Consider the following 22,837-nt stretch of genomic DNA (forward strand, 5'->3'; position numbering starts at 1 on the left):
GTTGTAAATCCTACGTAGCTTACTTGCTTTCTCTGTATGCAGCTTTTCTTCACTGCTGTTTGTGCAAGATATTGGGCCTGAGACCACGCCAGCTAATGCGGAAGCCAGTGCAGTTTCTTTGACGAGACTTGGAGTGCATTCATGCAGAATTTTATTTACGTCGCTGCCGTGCCACTCAGCTTCACCTTGTGCGGTCACATCCGACGTGTTTTATGCCACATTTGGTTGTGCTTTATTCATTAATAAAGCCGATTTGACAACATCGTGGGATTATTGTTGCTGAGAAGCACGATTATTTATTTGCGCGCCATCCGCTAAACGTCATTTATGTAGTATAGTATACGTGTTGATCCCCTGCGTACGTGTTCAAATTTATTATAAACCGATGTCTTTTATATGAAAATTGGATATGTATGGTGTGCTGAAGTAGCCAATAATTCACGCGGCATATATGAGTGACCGCAACAACTTGATTCGGTCCGCAATAAACGCGAGTAAACTCAGCGTCGAAAATTTATATATGCAACAGTGAGGACATGCGTGGGTGAACAGGTATGTATACGTATGTTAGTGATCTTGCTTGATTGTTTGGTCACTTGCTCGACGACTGACATAGGAAGTGTGAGAAAAACAGGAAAGTGCTCTCGCGGGAGCTCTTTCGGTCCCTTCAATCTCTATCTTCCTATGGTAGCCGTCAGGCTGCCGACCAAACATCTGCAAAGACAGTTATGATTAGTTCATTAGAGTTATATTAGTTTATTTTATATTTCGAAAGTCCAAAATTTCGAAAACGGCGAAAAAACAAGAACGTCTATAAAACGTCTTATCTTTGTCTTTTCAAAACGTCTTCTAAAGACGTCAACTAGCGGGACATTAGCACAGCTATCAGACGTCGGATAGACGTCTACGGCTACGGGAATGTCTTGACCACGACGTCTATTAGCCCTTTTTGGTAGCCGTTCAAGACGTCTTTTAGACGGCAAATAGCTTCTTTTGTGTTACATGGGTTCTTCCTCTTGTTCTTCGAGCGCCTTGAAGATGATATTAAGTGCGGAGCACTTTAGGGGCCCGGACTGGCGTACGCTGTCGTCGCTTGGCGTAGCACGGGCAAAACCACGTGTAAAAATAGAAAAAAAGAAAGAGGAAGCAAGTGAGAAGCAGAGAGAGAGAAAGCAAGGGAAGAAAATATGAAGAAAAATAGAAATAAGGAGAGAAACAAAAAACTGGAAAAGAAAGGCTGCCCAGCTCCGCACTTTCTTTTTTTCTCCGCACTATCTCTTTTTCACGTGCTCCAGTTCGCCGAGCAGAGCAGAGTTTTCGTTTAACGATCACACCTGCTGTACTCGGGATAGGGACTTGCCACACCTGTGTAGTTTTGCACGACGGAGCACAAGTTATCGATACCTTAAGCATCTTCACTGTTAAAAACGTAGCCTTCTGGGAAACCGTGCAAGCCAGATTCGCGAAAACATCGTTCAGTTCCACTTGATAACGATATCGCGAACGTTGGAACCGAGTGTTAATTCATACAAAACGTGTACATGTAAACGAGATTTGTTTCGAACTTCGCGCCGTTGTTGTACGTACCATCATGTGCGTAGCGCTTTTCACAAACTAGAAAAAACTGCGCTAGAAACAAACGTAACAAGCTACTTCGAACGGTGGTGGTGTGAAAACTTGATTGGCGTATGCATGGTTTGCGTATGATTGCACATAACGGGATACGGGACACTGCATAGGTGGCGCTGAAATCAAAACCAATTTTTGTATGATCTCCATCTCCCATTGCGTCGTGTTCTGTCGTGCCCTGTGCCCTCCGGACGGCTCGCGCAAGTGTTTTGGAAGCGTGCGTGTTAAAGTATTGCGCATTATGTTCGTGTAAGCTTCGGGGGTCATTTGGACACCGAGAAAGCCAACGCTGAAGTATGTCTCTGCTTCTGAAACACACCCTGAAGCGTTGTAGGACGTTTTCGCCGAGCCGGAACGATGTCGTGCTTCTCCTGCGGCGTTTCGTTTCGGAAACAGCTCCTGGGCCGCACATGGGAGTGCCGGTGGTCGAAGAGCGTCCCCTCGATCTGTCCCAGGGAAAAGTCAAGCGAGAACCTTTTGTCAAGAATATGTTTATAGGGAAGATGGAAAGGGTGAGTGCTTCTCTTCCTGCGTGGAAGTTATGGAAGCGCGCGCGCGTGATGCGAAAAGGTCGCACGCTCGCTCGGCAGACTACGCACTCGAGGCAGTCTTCGCATATTTCATCAAACGCAGCCGCAATACTGTGTACTATTTTGAGGCGTTCTTTATTGAATCCTGACAGAAAATGTGTTTTCGGCAGCTCCGCATATTGATGCAGTGATGCAATCAATGAACACCGTCGATCGTGATCTTGTTTTCCTCCTACGCGATGGAGGGCTTTCCTGCATCGTAACTTTGCAAGTAAGATTTCGCCAGTGCCGCTCGACCTGTAGTAGGAAAAAGGAAAGGGGCAGAACGGGTGCCCATAGAGCACCCGCTTCCAAAGGGATGAGAGGCAGATTGATAGCTAGGCGGATGTGGAGGATAAACAGAGATAAGTGATGTACCGAATAGCCTTGTAGAGTTCAATGAAAGTGCGCATGCTGGCAGTCTAACTATTTATAACGTGTACGCGTATCTACAGTGGACTTAGTGGGCTGACCGCAGATATGGTTCACAGGTACCACCCGATTCATATAATCAAGTCGTGGAATATTGTTCTCCAAGTCAACCACAACCAGGATGCAATATGTCGCAACCATGCCGCAGTCGGACAGATATGGCTAGCAACAGCAGCGATAATCGGGGAGGATAAAAAAGGCAGCGTTCGTAGTTCCGGGTAAATGCATTTTCAGCGCTTTGGAGAAAAAGAAAAAAATCACAGCGAGACAAGATAACGCAGGCATTGAACTGATCTTTACTCCTGGAGAGTACAACCAAGGAGTTCTTAAAAATTAAATTCTGGAGCGGAAGCTCTTGAGCCTTTCTAGCAGCAAATGTGAAGCCAGCAAAAATGTAGCCTTCTCATGTGATGTCCCATCAGAGATGAAGTGCTTTTGTTCTGGTAACGTAAATGCTAGGTTAATTATAAAATTGAGAGACAGCTGTTCCCAATGAAAGTAATATATCCAGTTGAGTATTCGTAACTTGATCTCTAATAAAATTTGCGAGGGCTTTGAGAGAGGCATGTTGAACAATATCTATATGAAACAATTACCCATCTTAAACTCTTAGGGCTTGTGAGGGAAACGTTATACCTTTGCTTCCCTTTAAGCTAACATTCTGTCGTGCCTGTAGTAACATGGTGGAGATCTGGCTTCACTTACGGGATGTAATCTCCACTCTAGTATATTTTTCTAACCTGTTTGCATACTTGCACATGTCATGTGGTGGCAGGCTAATTACACAGAATCATGGCTCATGCATGAAGCCATTTGTCTCGGATGTATATTGCACAAGTTCGTGACGCATTTGGTTGCGCTCTTTCATTGCAGTGAGATAGAGGAAGTGCAAATACATTTATCAGGCTTTGTTTGATGTTGTAGCATCGTGAATCAATCTGCATTTTTATACTTTGCACTTTCCCATATCAGTTCAGTACAGCTGTACTGGGAAATAAAGTTGTGCACTGGCATATCACTTAGCGCGTTGTGTGCAAAGGGACCAGATTCTGCTGACCAGTATACAAAGGACCAGACCTGCAGATTATTTGTGCATGTATGGGCACAGGTTGGGCTGCAGCTGCGAAATATTTTCCAGGTGTAGCAGTCGGTTGACGAACAAGTGTTCTTCCTGTCCTGTTGGCTTTTCTTCTCATTCTGAATATTTTATTTTTCTTCTGAAGCATTAAAAATTCATCAGTTAACCAGAAACTCAACCAACTCAGCTCTATGCCAAATTTAAGCCGCACGATTGTGCTGGTTTTTTGCAAGTTCTCATGAGGTTATCATCCGCAAATAGCATCCTGCCATCATTCTTGTTAGCTTTGAAAGATATGGCTACCACCTACTGTAGTATTATTAGTCAAGAATTATAGGTGGTCCACAATGTATGAAAGCAAAGTTATAGCGTTACCGAAAAGTTGTGACAAAATTGAACTTGCGTTTTGCCATGTCGAGAGTAACCACAAGATGAAAATTAATTGGGGAGCATTTCCTCGCGCTTTGCATATGTGCTTTTTTGTTTTGTTCAGTTCTCTATTATTGTTTTGTTTTTGTTTCATTTAAAACGGTTTGTGACTGCTATTGACATAAATTTTTGTATACCTAATGGGCATGGTGCATCACTCAAGATCTGGTAACTACCCTGTGAGAGCATTCATCTAAGCAGTGTACTTTAAAGGTTACTAAGCTGAAACAAAGCTGTTTACTGCTAAAAACTATAGTGCTAAGCAAAAGATGACTGGACCAAGTGACAAAGGCACCTTCATTTCTCACTTTGTCCACCCTTTTGCCTAACACTGCGGTACCCATCAGTAATCGTGACATACCAACAAACCTAGTATGCCACACTTTTAAAGTTAGCTGGTTTTATGTTTTTACATAATTTTATCTAGAGCCACTCTGAAATCCTCTCAAAACAAGTTGTTATTGACTTTACAAAAATTCACTTCACTGGAGGGCACAGTGTGAGACTATGAGCGAGTCGCATAATTTGTCTGTACCTTACTACCCTTTCCCTAGGTTATGATATTGTGCAATAACTTTGAACGAAAAATAGCTTCTCAGCGAAGGTGTGCTGTGTGGCTGCAGGCTGCTAGGAAAAGCAGTCAGCTTCATAGCACTGAGCATTTAATTCTGTGCTACAGATGTTTCTGTACATTTCTTTTGGGGGTCACGGTTATTCAACCTTTAATATAAATCTGGAAAAACGATGATAGTAAAAGAAAAATAATGAAGATGACTGACTGAAACAAAAAAAAAAGGATGTGATTGAAATTGGATGTGTGACATGTACAGGAAATAGGTTGTTGAACTCTACTACGTGTATGTAGTTTGCACAGATGCTTGCCCCATTTTCATCCCATTTTGTGACAGTGTGATAAGCTGAGAAAATGAAATGGCTATAGGATCTTTATCATTGCACCTGACAAAGCTGCATTATAACACAATTTAACTAATCTTTGAGGGAAAAATTCAAAGAAAAAAATATTATCGTTATGCGATGACACAAGGACCCGCATTTATGTACAACTGATATGACAGTTCAGGATCCTACCCCTCAGCCACTCTGCCAATGCTATAGCAGTGGAGTGTACTGATACTCGAGAAATTCAATTGCACCAGCATCTGACATAATTGGCTAATGCCCGCTCAACACCTGTGAACTAGATAGAGCTGGCTTTCACAACCTTTTTGTTGTTCTAGTATGTCACCTTCTCAGTTTCAGAGGCAGTCCTGAATTAAGTTTTCATTGTGTAATTACTAATTGCACCATGCTACTGAAACACAAGAAATGCACAGAAAACACATACATGAACAGGATAAGTGCACTTATCCTGTTTGTGAGTATGTTTTCTTGTAACTAACTACAATCATCATTGGCTCTTCTTTCACTTGTAATGACAGTGACTGAGTGCATCTTCTTCATTGTTCATCTTCTAATGCATCTTGCTTTCTTCAAGGATAGCCTGGCGCGTAATATAATGGTACTAGCTCAAATATCAAGTGGCGAGAATTCTAACGAAACCAGTAGCGAGTAAATTACAGGTTGTGTTAGTGGAGACCAAGGCCTGTGTGCACATAGACAGCAGGGGGGGAAGAAAACCATCTTTCCACCTCACCACTGGGAGGCACAACTTCTAAAAACATGTGTGGCTCACGCTTTTATTACTTTTCAAAAACTTATTGCCTGCTCACACCTGCAAATGTTCACTCCAACGAAAATTTCAAAGAGCAGTCTAATGCTTATTGTACGTTGCGCATTACAGATAAAACAAGTTTTTTTTTTTTTAATACCTTTACACATTGCTGCAAGTGAGCGACATTGCATTAGAAAAAATAAAGTTTGGGATGCAGCTTAACGTTCTATCATTCTGAGCTACATCGAATGTTTAACACCTGCTGAAACCCAGCTGCATCCTGGAACATAGGCGTTCAGAGTTAGGTAAGATTTTAGGAGAGGCTGAACTTATTCCAGATGCACCTTAGTACTGCAGCTGTTGGATAACAGACAGTAAGTTTGGAAAGAGATAGTGACAGTTCCTGGAGGACACAGAATTATGAACTTATATATGTGTATACCTTCTGTATACTAAATAGCTACAATATTGCCCAATTTTTAATAATAAAATTCTCATTCTGATGTATTTCTTATGCCCCATGTGTCTTGCTGCAAATCCTTTCCTCCCCCCCCCCCCCCCAATTCAATGGTGTCTAGCTTTTTATTCATTAATATTCATAATACACCCACACAAATAAATAGATTGCAAGAAAGGGCTCAGTGAAACAAATGTGCGACGCAAAGATAATGGAAAACAGAGGGCATAACGGTAATGGCAACAATGACAAAAAGAAACAAGCTAGAAACATCTCTTTCAAACAAAATGATTGAATACTAAGACGTTACCAGACCTTTGTGATATGGACACACAAAAAAAGAAGCCACCATTTTTAGAGCTGACCTTTTGTATAAGATCTTGAAACTTTGTTGCATCAGTTTCCATGGTTAAGTTTTATGGGAGTTCATTTCACTTCATGATAATGTGCAGTATCGGTAAATTTACGTAACGTTATGTGCAACATAGTGGCAATGACGCGAGTTGAGTTTGTTGTTGATGTGTAGTGTAATTATAGTGCTGAGATGGGTAGGTGTTGTTTTGTTTTGTTCCTGTCTTAGCGCTGTCAATTATAACGCTACATAATGGCAGCTTTGTTTAGTTTTGAGGATCATGGTACAGGAAGACACCTGACAGCTGGACAAGCAGCTACATCAAACACCGATGTGTTGTTGTAAAGTTCGTGAAGACGTGATAAGACAAATGGCCTGCAGCATAATGTTGATGTTTAAGCATAGGGTTCAGCTCTGTGACATGGTCCTCAATTTTGAATTTGCAGGCCATGCTAGCGTACCCAGAGGTGCTAACAAACGAGAAGCTTGAGGAGCTCGAAGCTATGGTAGAGGCCATCCGGAGGTTCTACGATGAGAATGGTGAGCTCCATTCTTTCATGTGCGTAGCCAGTCCTAATATTCCTGACCAAAACCAAAACTCTGCTCTTTCAGTGGACACTGCCAAAATAGACAGGGAAAAGAACATACCAAAGGAAATTCTGGATGGCTTAAAGGCTCTAGGACTGTTTGGATTACAAGTTCCAACAGAATATGGTAAGGTGCAACATCTTGCTTTTAGGAATTGTATCATGTTTACCTCATTGTTGACTTCTTTTAATACAGGTAGGCCAGGTTGACCATACTTTTCAACAAGAAAAGAAGCTAGGCAGAATGTACCAGCATTGATCTGAATATTTTGCGTGTACTAATACCATTTGTGCAGTAAATAAAGTTTACGTCATATCCAAGGAGGTTCTATAGAACCTCTGGAGTGGCAGTCCCGGCCGCCGCCAACGGGAGCAAGTGAAGCCGCCGCCGGCCATGTAGCTAGAGGAAAAACAGGGCGCGACCGCCATAGACGGCAATGGAATACGCGCGGCGCGCGCGTTGGTTTGCAGTCCCACAATCAAAAAATGAGATGGAAACTGCTTTAAAGATACACCCACGAACAGTTGCCTCTTCTCGTTTATGAAACAAATTATGTCATACACCCATTGTCAGCTGCAGACTTTCAGAATAATCTGTTGTCGAAGGGGTGCTTCGTATATCGAGCGCGCTGGCGCACTGTAATTACATATGTGTTACTAGGAACTGGGTTTTTGTGATGTAATGGCGTTAGTGTTCAAGGGGTAACCACAAGCTAACGTGGAACGCACTTATTCTCTTTACATAAGCACACGTCCATCATGCGAACATTTGGCCAGAAGGAGGATTCGCAAGCATTAACCTAAGTGGGCGACGTGTGCCATCGCGGCAAGCGCTGCGCGTAGAGCCTCGAAACGAGGTAGCTCACCCTCTCAGACTAGATGCATAAAAAAGTAAATCAGCCGCGTCCTTCTGTGTTTCGGTTTCGGTTTGGTCGGATTTCAAAAGAGTTACATCTTGCTTTTGCCGCAATTTCTTCTTTTCGTAACTATTTGTGTTGAAGCTACGTCAAGGAGGTAGGAACTAACAGGCTTTTGTAGATGCGCTGGGAAAGCAGGAAAAATTATAGGTACACTGCCAGGCCGTCTGCCCTGGTTGTCTGCCCCGTTCTGTCGAAGCAGCATTCTGCGAAGTGAATAGAGCAGAGGTGGTTGGTTGGTTGGTTGTTCCTTGGCAAACTGGCGCAACCCATCGCGGGGGATCGGCCATGAAACGGGCGGCACCTTATTTTAGAGATAAAATTGTTTTACATGGAGCAGAGGTGGTCAGAGCTGGTCACCGTCCTTAGCTCTCTAACCACTTCTTCGACCGGCACGTTCCCAGGTAGAACGCTGCGCGCAGTCTTTTGGAAACACGTAACACGGATAATCACGTCATGGAATGTTGCGTTTGCCAATTCCTCGATAAACATGCATCAAATTTGATATCCATGCACCGGACACGCATGCACGCTGGCAGTCTTGACTTGCAAGAAAACACCAGAACGCTCGGAATTCAAAGGGCGTTCAGACTTCCTACTCGTACCAATAATGCTCGGTACGTCCAGCTAGACTGCACCGCATTATTTGGTACTTCGTGCATACACTTAAAAATCACGTACAACGTCGTGTCAGCGAACATTTAAAGCGTAAAATTTTCATCGATACAACTGTACGCATGTATTACGTGTATGCGCACCTTTCAAATTGTTTCCAGTTAACAGCATGCACGAGGACACTTACACATGAAACACTTACACGTGACACTTACAGTGAGGACACTTACACGTGAAAAGTGATCCCAGGCGTCTTCTTATTGCGATTTGTTCAGCCATAAGCGACACACGAAGTCACCATGGCCTCGTAAAATGTTTAACTGCTTTACAAAAGCTTGCCACCGTCCCCAAAGACAACTGCGACGGCGGGGCAACGGAGCGCACTCCGTCGTCTGCTTCCGAGTTTTTCCTTTTACAATATGGCGGCGACCGGCTTCACTTACGGGGGCGCCACCTCCACTCCAGAAGAAATAGTATATAACCTCCTTGGTCATATTCCACATGACAGCTATGACATGGCAGCAAATGCATGGCAGCAAAGACACTGCATGTTTGTTCTTAGTGGATAGAACAGATATCCACAATACTTGCACGTTAATAACATACATTTGTCAGCTAGATGCTAAAATATACACATAGTGACTACTGCATTCCGCCACCTATGTGGGAGGCATTAAAATAAAACCAAACTGTGTTGGCCACACACCGCGATGTCAAGAATACTTGTATGTTTAGATTTCAGGGCATGCTAAAAAACTGCAGTCAGTGAAAACTAGAGAACTCCACTAGTATGTCTTTAAAGATGCAGCACAGCTTTGAGACATTTTAATCCAACAGTTACTGCCACTCAAAGCTGGCAACAGGCTTCGAGAAATGTGTTCCACTTGCTGTTGTTGTGTATATAGATTATTTTAGAACAAGAATATATATGGCACAGTGTTTCAGCATCATATGGACAATGCTCAGACTTGTTCATGTTTCAAAAGACATTAGTGGTAGCAGCGTATTGTTATGACGAGAGTTGGTTTATTAGGAGTATCATTATGAGCATATTGTTTAATAATGCATGTGTGTTTATTTTGGGCTTTGTAGGCTTACCTCATTTTTAATCAATTCATGTACTTGATGTTATGTGCGATTTGTGTTTACATACAGTGGTAGACTCCTGAAGCTAATGTGTGCTCTTACTTGTCACTTGCATGTTGAAAAATATTGCAAGCCCATGCTGTTGGCACCGATATTTTTGAATGGCCCAAATAATTATGTATCTGTCGATCAACAACTTTTTAAGCCTTCTGTACTTTTCAGATTCCAGTAATACTTTTTTGTTTACATTTTCAGTCCAGAATTACTGTATATTTCACTGATTGCTGATGTTTTGCCATTTTTCTAGGTGGCCTTGGCCTGACAGCTACAGAATATGCAAGGATATGTGAAGTCACTGGAAAAGATGCATCCTTGGGTGTCACTCTGGCTGCACACAATTCTATAGGCATTAAGGTCTGTGAATAGCTTTTCCTCTGCTTTGGTCATTGTGGTAACTTTTGTCTGCTGGGAGTTGGAAAAGATGTACTAACAGCCAAAGATGCAACACATTTGTTGCAGCATACCCCTTAAACATCCGTAACGTGTCTATTGTAAATACTAATGCAAGATTCTTTGAAAACGCTGTTTATTGTCCAAGGAACACACTGCAACGTCAAAAGTTCCCTATTATGACGCTAAATAAAAATTATTAGTGTGGTAATATACTTCCCTATGGGCCCTTGGCAGAACCGTGGTGGAATTTTTCAAAGCATGGCGCGGCACAAAGCTGCACATTGCACGTAGAGCAAACAATTTTCGACATCTTGTCATTCTGTTTACTTAAACGACACTGGCAGCGTTTGAAGGTTCCTGTTCCTCTAGGAAAATGCGGTGCAGGTGAAAGCCGCACTTGGTCTGGTACACCTAATGTTTTTTCTTCCACCTTGGAAGGCTTTCGGAGCACGTGCGTTGCTGCCTTTTATTTTCCACTGTATCCGTCCAGAAACTTGTCCGAGGAGCCAGCACCTTGCATTGCGGTCGTATGGTAAATGTCTGTTGCATCACCATTCGAGCAAGTAATTACGGACAGTGGTTCGTCCGCGTCATCATCTTCCTCACTGTCACAAAAGTCGTTTACACCATCAGGTAAAGAAAAGTACCAATCCAGGTCCTCTTCAACCGTCAAGCGCGTTTCCATCTAGAGAAACAGAAAATCGCACCCCTAGGATTGGCATCGTAGAACGCCCATAGGGAAATTATTCCCACTGCATAATTTGCAATTCAAATGTCAATAACTTTATTTCCTCGTTAAATTCGGCTCTAGAAGTGAACCAGATACTAGTTCTACACTTGAAGCAAATGCATTTGCTCACCTTGCTCACTGCGGCGAATACATTCATCCATCAGTTATTGCAGCTGGTGAAAACCTGCACGACGAACTCTCGCACTGAGAGAAAAGTGTCGGTGGTGCCAACGGGCATTGAGCTACCGCGTAGCTGGTTGCGTCAGAGGCGCTAAAATTTTTTCCAGTTGATTCTAAAGCATTACTTCTGTGGGCAAATGTGGGCGCAGGTTATAGCCAGACGTGCACAGAGATCACCCAAGGACAAAAAGACACCACTTTATGTACAAATCGACACACACGGGACTACACTACATAAACACATATGCGCGTTCGCGTCCTTATGCGGAGTTAGCTTTAAAGTCTGTCCACTCACACCGCGATGTGGTCCGCTTTGGTGCGTCGATCGGTGTGGTCGACACGGCCGCTCTCAGTCAGGGTGAAGAGGCGGGGCGCGTCGTGCTCCCCTGAATCAGTACCGGGGCGTAGCCCGGCCTAGCAGGTAAATGCCAGGAAGCATCCTAGCACGGCAGTCGACGCCTGGAGTCACGCCTGGAGCAACGACGGGAACCGGGACAGGAACAGCAGCAGTCAGCCCCAGGGACTCCGCTGGAGACAGGATCCCGGGGACAGGTGGGAAGACGCCCAGCCTGGAAGGCCCTCGCGAGTGTAGAAGCCAGGACGAGGCCCGGACCAGCAGGGCAGGACCGTGATGTCGGGGCGTGGCCCGATGTCCGATCCCGATCCGTCTCTGTCGCTCGCCGAGCTGTCCCCGTCGCTCGAGAGATTCCCTCGAGCCCGCGCACGAACACGAGCATAGTCGCGCTTCTTCATTCTTCCACTATCACCATCACGGCGACTCCCGCGCACTTCAAATCCGGAATCGGCCCCACACACCGATCACAAATCGAGAATCGGCCCCGCACACCGACCACAAATAGACGTCAATGTCGACATACACTCCCTAAGTCAATGTTTTACCACACTTCAAATGCAGCAACCATCTTAGGGCAGAGGAATTAGGCGTCTTGGAGATAGAGGCGCTGAAATGTGGTGAGAATTATGTTCCCTACGGGCGTTTAAGGGATACTTGTAGAATGTGATTCATTGTGTGACTTGAAAACAAAATGTGACTACACAGACTGATTTACACACTCCGCACCAATGATGCCTATTTTCATTCGACTACCTAACTAATGCTGTGAATGCAGCATCACATATTCTTTTCTAGTACAGAACCTTGCTCGATACTGTCAGCCATAGCGGTGAATGCTTTGTGAGGCATTTGGCACTTTTATTGTGTGCATTTACTTTTATATGTCATCACTTCATGTGTATCTACACTCTATGAAAAAAAAGGATGTACCATATTTAGATGATTGTAAGTTGACTTGAGTGTAGGTCAACCTCCCTAAAATAGCCCAGCAAATAAATAAATAAATAAAATAAAAAAGACCCACGCGAGCCCACTTAATAAACAAAATTTATTTACATGGTTGCTAGACTGACTACACAAGCCCACTCTTCATCCCTCACCATGAACTTTGATGCCCATGCCTTGCTGGCCTTGAAGTGGGTCCTTGGCATTCCCGTTTCTGATGCGAAGACGCGGGCTTCTTGCGTGACAATTTCGCGTACCACCAGGCCAAGACAGGAGAGAGAAGTGCACGACAGGATAGGTGCTGGCTTCATATTTAGAGTCGGCGCCCATCCTGTCACGCACTTCTCTCTCCTATCCTCGTAAAAAGTGGCGCTGTAATATTTGAATTAAGAAAGTGTCACCAACTAGCCTCACAGTGTGTCTTGTAAAGTCAAGACAAAGAACATGAATTCCGGTGTGCAAATGTGGCTTCACGGCTGTGCTTCACAGCTATGCTGGGAAGCTAGCTTTGCGGCAATATGTGGGGATCATATTTAGAAAATTTTCCCCGAATTGTTGCTAAACATGCGGGTTATACGCGAGAAAATATGGTATATGTTACAAAACAGTGGCTTGGTGGGTGAGTTGCTTCAGCATCATCGTAAAAATCAGCGCAAAAGACAAAGACAAAGAAAGGACCACACGTACACAGTGCAAACTATCAACTGAGTTTTATTGCAAAACACACATACATACTTGTGCAAAGAGGACGTGGTAAAAATCTGAACAGCAAGATACAAGGTTTCATTTATTGGTGAGTGCTCAGAAAATCTAATTCAATGGCATGCAACATGATAGACGGCCTCGCTACTAGTGATGCAGAACTATCAGTAAATTGACTATCGATCATCGATAGCTTTTTTGTAACTATCAATAGCACTACTATCGACAAACTATCGATAGTGCAATCAGCAGTACCATCGTTAATATTACTAGCGATATTACTGCCACGCATGTTTATTGCTTTGTTTTGATGTATTCGGGTTTCACTTACAAGGACAGTTAGCAAAGTTTGACGCAGACCATGCCGTAATATTTGAGAAGCTTCACGATTGTTTGAGATCATCCTGTTAAGATTACGCGCTGGACGCGAAGAGTCAAGCTTAATCGAGAGCTTGCGCGAGCACCAGCAATAACGCTGGAAGGTTCGATGACTGATGTATAAAAGACAACACGTTCCACCGATGATCAGATTACTCGATGGCCCACGACTGTTCCTGCCACCATCAGTGCGCAGCATATATCGCTGGTATTTTGAGTTTTTATTTTCTGGGCATAAGTTCGCCCAAATAAAGAGCACCGTATTTCCCAATCTTGCTGCAGCATACTTCACCGTCACTACCACGTGAAAATACTATCGATAGTGGTGTGAATAATGATGCTGTTGCTGGCCAGCCATATTGCCAAAATATTCGCGATAGCCTACTATCAGCTTCGCTTAATTTATGAGCGATTTTTGGCAAGAGAAATAAATTATTTTTGCAGTGAAAATGGCAGAATATGTCCATCCATAAATTCATATCCAAAGAAAAACTTTCACCTTACAATTAACAAACTTATAGTTGGATGCAGCTTTAGAAGTCTGTGGCTTTTTCTCCTCAAAGGCACAAGTATATACGTGTGTGTTTTTTAATAAAACTCAGCTAATAGTTTTCACTGTGTATGTGTGGTCCTTTCTTTGTCTCTGTCTTTTGAACTGATTTCTACGATATGTCATAGGTAGTGTCGGTAAGTGTCGGTAGTGTCATAGGTAATATCTTAACCATGCCACAGTGTTCCTAATTTCTCATTGTCACGCCATAACTGGTGGTACTAGTTTAGGTTTCGATTGTAAGTCGACCCCCCCCCCCCCCCCCCGCCAACTTCAGATTTCGAATCTAGATAAAACGGGTCGGCCTACAATCGTGTAAATACGGTATCTTTCTGTCACGCTGCAACAAACGTCACCTACTCGTGCACCTTGTGTTATTGCCGCATGCCTCAGTACCTCCAGGTCCCAAATGGCATGCATTCTATGAACCGGACATGCCATTCTTAGTAGGAAAGTAGCGAATGCAGAGTTTTTGGGAAAGGAAATGAGGCTAGCCAAGTGACAATTAAATTTGTGTGACAGGAGGATGACCCAAATATGTACATTCTTTTTTTTTTTTCAGAGTTTACACTTGGGAAACTATCAGTCTTTTATAACTAATCATCTGTTATTGAGACACTATTGGCATGACTACTTAACTAGGAGAGGCCTGCTCCAGCACTGTACTTTAAACCATGCTGATGTTGATGATTATAATTGTGAGGCTGTACTTCTGCATGTAATGTTACAAACAAGCGAATCACTGTTTAAGTGTCTTTCCTCCTAACATCTGTGACTTCTGTGGCTGCCTTGCAGGGAATTCTTTTGTGTGGAAACGAAGAACAGAAGAGAAAGTACCTGCCAAAGCTCGCAACGGGGGAGCACATAGCAGCATTTTGCTTAACTGAACCAACAAGGTCAGTGGATGTATTGCTGCCTTTCTTGTGGGGCTTTTTACCGACAACTCGATACAATAATCTTTTTCCATAGCTGTCAGGTGCAGAAAAGGCAGCCAGGATCCTTTGTGTGATCACATGGCAAGCTTTTTAACGATCATGATAGGAGGTAACTACCATGTTGTAGCCTTTGCGTAAAAATGTAAACATAAAAATGAGAACAGAGCCGAGGCTGCACACAAAATGTGCTCTCTTCTTTGTTTTTATCTCAGATTGTAACCACAGTTGGACAAGTATGCACCTGCCCTGCAGACTGTTTAGAACTACATATAGTCCCTGCATTCACTTTCCAGTTTCGTGCATATTTTCTCATTGTTTGCACAAGTGCATGTAGATACAAGGCAATCCACTCTTAAAGGGAATGCTATTCCATGTGGCTCTCACTTCACTGGCAGACTAGCTGCATGTTCTTCATGTTGCTATGTGGGTGCGCTGCACAGGTGTTTAGACAGGTGCCAGTACTGCCAAACACAAGTTGTCAGCTGTAAAGCGTGGCAGTCGTATGCGCGCCAGAATGCTAAATTCACATGTGTACTACACTCATGTTCCTTTCGACTGAGGAATGCACTCTAAATGGTTCCCTAACCTCCATCCAAGTACATTCAGGCTGCGAGCGGTACTCTGGATATAATTGTGCACTGCCAATCTTTCTCTTTTTATTCTCTCATTACAGCGCACCGTTATGTAACTGCCTTCGTAATGCAGTATGCAAAATGTCAAACAATAAACATGCAAAGCATGCAAGGTGTCCTTCATATTTTTAAAATAAATTCTTTTCTTGTTCGTACAGTGGTAGCGATGCGGCATCTATTCAGCTCAAGGCGACACCTAGCCTTGATAAAAAGACTTACTACCTGAATGGCAGCAAGATCTACATCAGCAACGGTGGCTTCGCTGATATTATGACTGTTTTTGCCAAGGTCAGAGTGGAGGGAGTAGATGTACGTATACCTCAACTGCTAACTTGCATCATGCAATGCTGTCGTTAATTTTTGGTTCTGCCTTTCAGGTACAACCAAAAGAATGGCTGCAATCATTTTTTTTCATCACAGTATTCTTTTTTATGATATTATTACTTACAAGCATTTGCAAAGAATATATTCATGCCTCATGGTAGCTTATTAACAGATCAGTAGCCTGCTTAGCGTGCACAATTTAGTTATTAGAGATCATCAGCCACTGTTCCCATTTAGCATAATATGTAAAGGTGAGAATAGTTTATAGTGAACTTATGCTTACTGTTGGAAAGTTAGTATGCTAAAGTTTTGAGGCTTTGGCAGTGCAACTGATTTCAGCGGCATGTGGTGTTCATGTTACTGCGTGCAAAAAGCCGCTATTGCATGTAGCTAAAGTTGCATTAATGTGATCTTTATCTATTGCGTAATTAGCTAAGGGCCAGCTATGAGCATGAGGTACACAGTGCCCTGTACAGTACCCACTGCCAAGTTTTGAAAACGTTTTCACTTTTGTTGCTGCCTGCAGAGGAAAAAGGAGGACAAGATAACAGCATTTATCGTGGAAAGGGCCTTTGGTGGCATCACATCTGGCACACCAGAGGACAAGTTAGGTATCCGAGGATCAAATAGTAAGTTATTTTTGTTTTTTTTAAGACTTTGTTTTACAGCTTAAAAACTTGTATTTAAGTCATCTGTAAGAGCGACTGTAAGGCAGCCAAGGCACCGGTTTAATTTGTTGAAAACCAACATTTCACTGATGGCAGCGTTCACTTCATTGCATCTTATGTGGTTAAAGTGAGAGAAACACAGTGGATAGCAGGTGAATAACATACAAGAGTTTTCCATGTAGTTTTACAAGATTTTCAAACAAATAACACAATACAATACATAAAATACAGATTTATTTCCAGAAGTGCAAGAGTTCTGGGAGATACCATTGGCTAAAAGCCGTTGAAAAGACAGCTTGACTGGGCTGGTGGTTGCATGAAAAAAGAGTAACATTGTTAGATGCTGAAAATAAATTAATTTACATAAATGCACAAAACAAGAACAAATTAATATAAAGACTGAGAAAACATATTCGATACTTTAGAAGGAAAAAATATATGCAAGGGTTACAAGAGAGCTGCACTAATGGGGAATAAAAATTTGCACAACAAAAACAAAGGCACTGCCTTGCCTCGCGAAGCCCATGCTGGTTGCCCAAGGGCAAAAATTGCAGCACAAGCTATCTCACAATGAATGTTAATGCAATTAGCATTGAAACAATGTACTAGCAACACTGCATATCCAAATTCTTCAGATCTGTCTGGCAGACCTCAATGTGGTGTTACGGGCATCTTTGCTTTGCAGATCACTGCTCTACTCTCAGTGCATGCTCTGGTCCAGTTTTGGTCATTCCACTTCTTTCTCCACACTCATCTCCTCGTCAAGCCAACTTTTTTGCTTCTCAGTAGCTGACTCCTTCAGTTTTCAGTTGCTGGCTTCTTCACTTTTTGACGCTTGCTCTGCTTGTCTATATGGGCAACCTATCCAGTGGAACACACCGAACCTGGAGGAATAGCCATAAATGTTCGTGTACTTGGCGTTACAATCCCATTGACTCAGGTTGGCAAGAAAGAGGTTAGAAACAGGTATTGTGCCAAAAGAATGCGTAAAATTTTCAAAGAATGCTAATTGAATAAAAACACACAGGTGTGTATTTGCAGCAGGTTGTGACCGTGGCTGCTGCAGAAAATATTCGAGGATAGCACATTCTAATGGAACGTAAACATTAAAGCCAGAGCCATAAGGTATGGCTCTGGCTTTGTTGGTTGAATCAAGTTGGTCTACAGGCTTTGTTGGTTGAATCAGGTGGGAGTGTAGACTGGTCAGCAATGGAGATCAGCAAAATGTGATCGAAGTATTAGTGGATTGAGAGGTAGAGCAAAGAAGAAAACAGGATCGTCACAGGCGTAAGGAACAGCTAGCAGAGATAGACAAAATTCTAGAGTACAATCACAAAAAGAGAACATCTCATTTTTCCGACACCCTAGGGGCCACAAAATCTCATGAAAAATGGGTAGTCCAAAGAAAATGAATGCGTGAATTTTTACTGCCCTCAAGGGCCCAAATCAGTGCAGCCATGCCAGAAATAGCTGTGAGGGCCTGTCAGAAGTCTCGATGCTTGTACTGTGCGTGCACACTTGTATAATTAAGAAACACACACTACAACAAGGAACACACACTACACTGCGGCATTGCAGCAAGGCTGGCTTTTTGGAACTGCTACAGCGGCAGACGAGTTTGTGCACAAGAGTGATAGATCAAGGCTACAAGATAATCAACATGGTGACTATAGGGGCTTCAAATAATGCCATTTTGAATCTGCTATCATGTCCAAAAAATTTGACAGCAAAGAGTTTCAGCATCTGAAATTTGAGACATCCTTGTAGTTGCGATGCCTCGAAGTCATCCTGATTATGTGCTATGTCTGAAAGCATCTGAGAAATCTGTTGTTGACAGTATAGGAGGTATCCACTGAACTCCTCCTGCCAAGCGGCGTCAGCGGGTGCACCACCATAGCCATGGTCGTTCAGCGATCCAGTATATGACAATCTGATGGTTGACGGCGCTGCACCTCACTACGCTGTTTTCTTAGAAAAAATATCAAAACAACATGTGCTGCTGAGAACTTCGGTTGTAGTCCAACGATGACGTCCGTGCGTGAATACCTCCTATAGTAAACATGTGTCCAAAACTTTCTGCATAAGCTTTTGCAGCGTGTCGTGTGTCGTGCACTCTAGTGGCATGTAAATGTCGCAAATTAAAAGGCTAACAGTGAACTTTCTGTTTCAGCAACGTCGATATTTTTTGACAACACACCAGTGCCTGCAGAAAACATCTTAGGGGAAGTGGGAGATGGATTTAAGGTGAGCCTAACAAGCGCTTGACTTTCAATGTAGCGTGTCTGTCGTACGTTATGGTCATGGCCACGCAAGTTGTCGTTCTGCTCCTCTTTCCTTGTTTCTTTTTCTTTTTTGCTTGTAGCTCTAATCTGATAAGACAGTGAGAAAGGCTGTATGTTCACAGTGCAGCTTGAAGAGATTGTGCAAAATTTTTTTTGCGGAGGAATAATCTGAACAGAGAGAAGAATAACAAATTTATGCGTGCAAGACTGACCATCATGGTCCTATGAAGGGCAGTGGCAGTAACGATGCATAGGCAGAGGGAGCGGTTGAGTTACCCGACATTTCTGACTTGTTATAGTTATTTATTAAATGAAGCATGGAGTGTGCTTTAGCTACTTTACTTTAATGTCTGTCCCTACAAGACCAGTTTTGGTTTCAGTACGTTGTTGATAGATGTGTCATGGCATCATGAAATGGGGGTTCGCTGTCTTTCTGCTGTCACTACCACTGGAAGGAACACACACACCAACCTTATTGCTTTCTGTACACAAATTATAGGACTTGGCCCCACATAAGCAAATCCTTGTGTCATATCGCATATCAGAACCTACTGTGTATACAAGCTGGGCTCATTAACCTCGTTAACTCTGTGTCTACGCATCCTTCTTTGACCTTCCCCCAATTTAGGTAGCCATGAATGTACTTAACAATGGGAGGTTTGGAATGGGAGCTGCCCTGGCTGGTGGCCTTAGAGAACTTATTGGTAAGCATGCTCATACCATCTCTATTGCCTATTTTTGCTAACAAGAGCTGTCACGGGAGCTTTTTCATCAGCAGTAATACACTCGGTTTAAACCATGCATTCACTGATGATATTGCTGGCGTCTTTTTCAGCGTACACCTCAAAGTATGCTGTTGAACGTGTGCAGTTTGAAAAACCCCTGTGTGACTTCTACCTGATCAAGGTGATCACCTCTTCCCTAATCAACTTGAAAAGATGTGTCATTTTTTAGAAATTCGCAGCGAAGTTCAAAGAAATTATATAAAGCTAGTCATAGCAGGCTTTTGTCATAGCATTCACCTAGGATATTTTCATTGGCAGCTGTTTTGAATTTCTTAGTATAAGAGCTGGCATTAACATAAAAATTTAGGTGGCTCTTGGTATGAATGAACCAGAAATTATAATGACTTTGCATTTGCCTTCATCTTCATTTTTGTGACTGTGTTTTTTACGTATTATTTTCACTATTTTAAACTATAAGTAGTAATGGCTAGTCCAGCATGAAGAAGCAGCAACCTTTAGGGATAGATCAGCGCAAGATGTAGCTCGTACGATGTTCAATAGTGCATCCACTTGTGATGGAAATAGAACTTAATGGAATAAGCTTTTTTTTTTTTGCTACAGAAAGATTACCGACAAATTTTGAGCACAGCTGTACGTGTGTTTTTATTTCATCGGTCCCTTGGTCTCGATGGCATGAATGTCACTGCTTTGACTGCGCAGATTGCAAATAGTATGGTGCCATCTAGTAGCCTCGTGTGGCACTCTGTTTTTCTCCATATGCTTTCGCCATCCTCTCCACACTATGCATTCGTTTCCATCTTTCACTGTGTTCATTCTCTCAGTTACGAAGGACGAGGCATGCCGACGCTCAGTGCAAAAACGGGTGCCTATTAGCAGCGCTCTGAAAAGTGTAATCGATGGCTGCATAAAGTGTGGGACGGTCAGTAAGGGGCTTGTGGTTCCGCTCTGTTCATTTCAGGACAAAATTTATAGGATGACAAGTCTGACATATGCAATAGAAAGCATGGTGTATGTGGCATCCGCAATCATCGATGTTGTCGAGGAACCTGACTGCGCGCTAGAATGTGCCATAGTTAAGGTAAGTTACGAGTTATTGCTGTTTCTCTTGGAGCAATTAACAAGGTGGGTTCCTTTCTTTTTGTTCTTGCCCCTTTAGTATCCAAAATGTCCTGAATGATGGCTGTTCTCTGTAATGTGACTCGTGAAATGAGCTTCAAAGGCCACCTTGCATGTTGTCAGCAGTGCATCGCAGGCAAAAGTGTGTGTGCATACTTGTACATATTTTAAGCGTGCATGGAAAGGAACCTGCAGAAAACAGTAGTAATGAAAGACAAAAGTTTCAGAAAGGAAGGATTGCGCAAAAAAAAAATAAACACAGCACACAATGCATGCTACTAGACTACCTTTCTTCTATGGTGGGCCCTTTTCTCAGTGTTTCTTCAAAACAATTCGCCAACTAGCCCCTAAACGTGTGCTACTAAAAACAAAAGTATTTCTTGCAAAAATAATTATATCCACAAGTTAGGCTAGTTATCGGAACACACTCTAAGTTGAATTTTTAAGTTGAACAGCATGAAGCTTTTTTCTTGTTTTTAAGCTTTAAATAGATTCAATGTACTGAGACTGAGATGAACTTCTTGTAGGATAAATTTAGAAAATTCCATGTAGTCTGTTTTTAAAAGAACACTCTCATGTTGCTTAATTTTGCACTCTGTGAGGTTTTACCGGGTCATTTCTCCATCTCTCGTCTTCTTTTCTTTACTCGTGGCCTGCAGGTGTTCAGTTCAGATGCTGGACAATACGTAGTCAACGAGTGCCTTCAAATCCATGGTGGTTCGGGTTTCATGAGGTCACTTCCCATTGAACAGTATTACCGAGACATCAGAATACTCTCCATCTTCGAGGTGAGTCACTTGTAGAAGTAATTGCCTTTGTATAGTAGTGTGTGGATTGTGAGATCATTAAGTTTGGTGTCACACAGCTTTTTTTTTTTTCTTGTCACTGTATATATATGTGCTGTTGATCGCGCTGTGCAAGAGAGCTTGCATAATGAGCAGTCTTGTAGAGATTTTGTGAAGTTGTGGGCTGATAGCATAGCAGTAGAATGTGCATGCTAGCTGATTGTTCATTCCTAAGCCAGCTAATATACAAGAAATACAATGCAATAGTAAGTTACGCTTAACCTGGTCCAGCTAAACCTTTTTCAGATTTGTTCTTCTTTACTGTCAAAGTATTCTGTGCAGCATGATTCAAACTCTAGCTTGCAGGCTCTTACATGTGCTGAGTACATCACTGGTTGACTGACACTGACTTCAAGCCGGACTTTCATATGTGATGCATATAATATGAAAAAAGCTTTATAATTCCTAGCTCACTCAAATGTAGTTAAGGGGCTTGAATGTTGTTAGGCATGCACTGTGCTGTTCCATGACCCTATTATGCCATGTACCGGAGTGAAGAGTTGAAACTATGCTTTGTTCCTTCCTGGCTTGTTATTCAGGGAACGAATGAAATTCTACGGCTATTTATTGCTCTGATGGGTCTGCAGTACACTGGAAAGCAGCTTGCAGATCTCATATTGTGAGTATATTTTGTGCAATTATTCTTTGAACGTGTGGCAATAGTTGACTCATGCGTGTTGTGAATGTTATCACTCTTTATGAGATGGTGTCACTGTATGAATTTTCCTATCACTAGCACTGTAGAGAGTATGATCAGGTCTTTATTACTAGGCGTCGATGATGTATGGGGTGGATTCTGCAGCTGTGACGACGAGCACTTGTTCACTTGGAGACTACAGTGACGTCCTCCAAACGTTGGGGTTGGTGTGAGCAGCAGCATTTGATCTGGTGACTGTCAATTGTGAAGTTGGTATTCTTGCCACATTAGCAGAATTACAAGCTTGTCCTAGAGAATTTCTGTCTCCGATATACTTCATTACTTGCCTATTTGCATTCATTCAGCACTTCCACATGATTATACCATAGCACCCAAATGTAAGAATATGACAAAGTGAATCTATAATTTACAACTTTGTTTAATTTATTGCAGCATATAGTGAATCTCTGATATTCTAAAGGTGTATTCAGCTGTGTGCTCTTGAGGCATTATACGGTAAAATTGTTGGCACGTCA

General features: G+C 42.6%; 1 protein-coding gene across 14 annotated transcripts in view; it reads left to right on the forward strand.

The window, feature by feature from the left end:
* The first annotated feature begins 1,786 nt into the window (after nucleotides 1-1,786).
* Nucleotides 1,787-22,837, forward strand: part of LOC119396633 (complex I assembly factor ACAD9, mitochondrial) — a 65,755-nt gene continuing 44,704 nt past the window's right edge. For 3 of the 14 annotated variants that reach the window (XM_049417170.1, XM_049417171.1, XM_049417168.1), the window contains exons 1-13: nucleotides 1,790-2,141; nucleotides 7,065-7,158; nucleotides 7,231-7,332; nucleotides 10,131-10,237; nucleotides 14,912-15,012; nucleotides 15,842-15,992; nucleotides 16,534-16,636; nucleotides 18,846-18,919; nucleotides 19,586-19,661; nucleotides 19,793-19,863; nucleotides 20,662-20,781; nucleotides 21,479-21,607; nucleotides 22,204-22,283. In XM_049417170.1, coding sequence (XP_049273127.1) covers nucleotides 1,926-2,141; nucleotides 7,065-7,158; nucleotides 7,231-7,332; nucleotides 10,131-10,237; nucleotides 14,912-15,012; nucleotides 15,842-15,992; nucleotides 16,534-16,636; nucleotides 18,846-18,919; nucleotides 19,586-19,661; nucleotides 19,793-19,863; nucleotides 20,662-20,781; nucleotides 21,479-21,607; nucleotides 22,204-22,283 — 1,424 coding nt within the window. In that variant the 5' untranslated portion in view covers nucleotides 1,790-1,925. Of the gene's footprint in view, nucleotides 2,142-7,064; nucleotides 7,159-7,230; nucleotides 7,333-10,130; nucleotides 10,238-14,911; nucleotides 15,013-15,841; nucleotides 15,993-16,533; nucleotides 16,637-18,845; nucleotides 18,920-19,585; nucleotides 19,662-19,792; nucleotides 19,864-20,661; nucleotides 20,782-21,478; nucleotides 21,608-22,203; nucleotides 22,284-22,837 lie in introns of all 14 variants that reach the window. The other 11 variants (XM_037663918.2, XM_049417164.1, XM_049417167.1 and 8 more) reach the window with 11 other exon arrangements.

Source organism: Rhipicephalus sanguineus, chromosome 6, assembly GCF_013339695.2.
Source record: "Rhipicephalus sanguineus isolate Rsan-2018 chromosome 6, BIME_Rsan_1.4, whole genome shotgun sequence".
Taxonomy (NCBI): domain Eukaryota; kingdom Metazoa; phylum Arthropoda; class Arachnida; order Ixodida; family Ixodidae; genus Rhipicephalus; species Rhipicephalus sanguineus.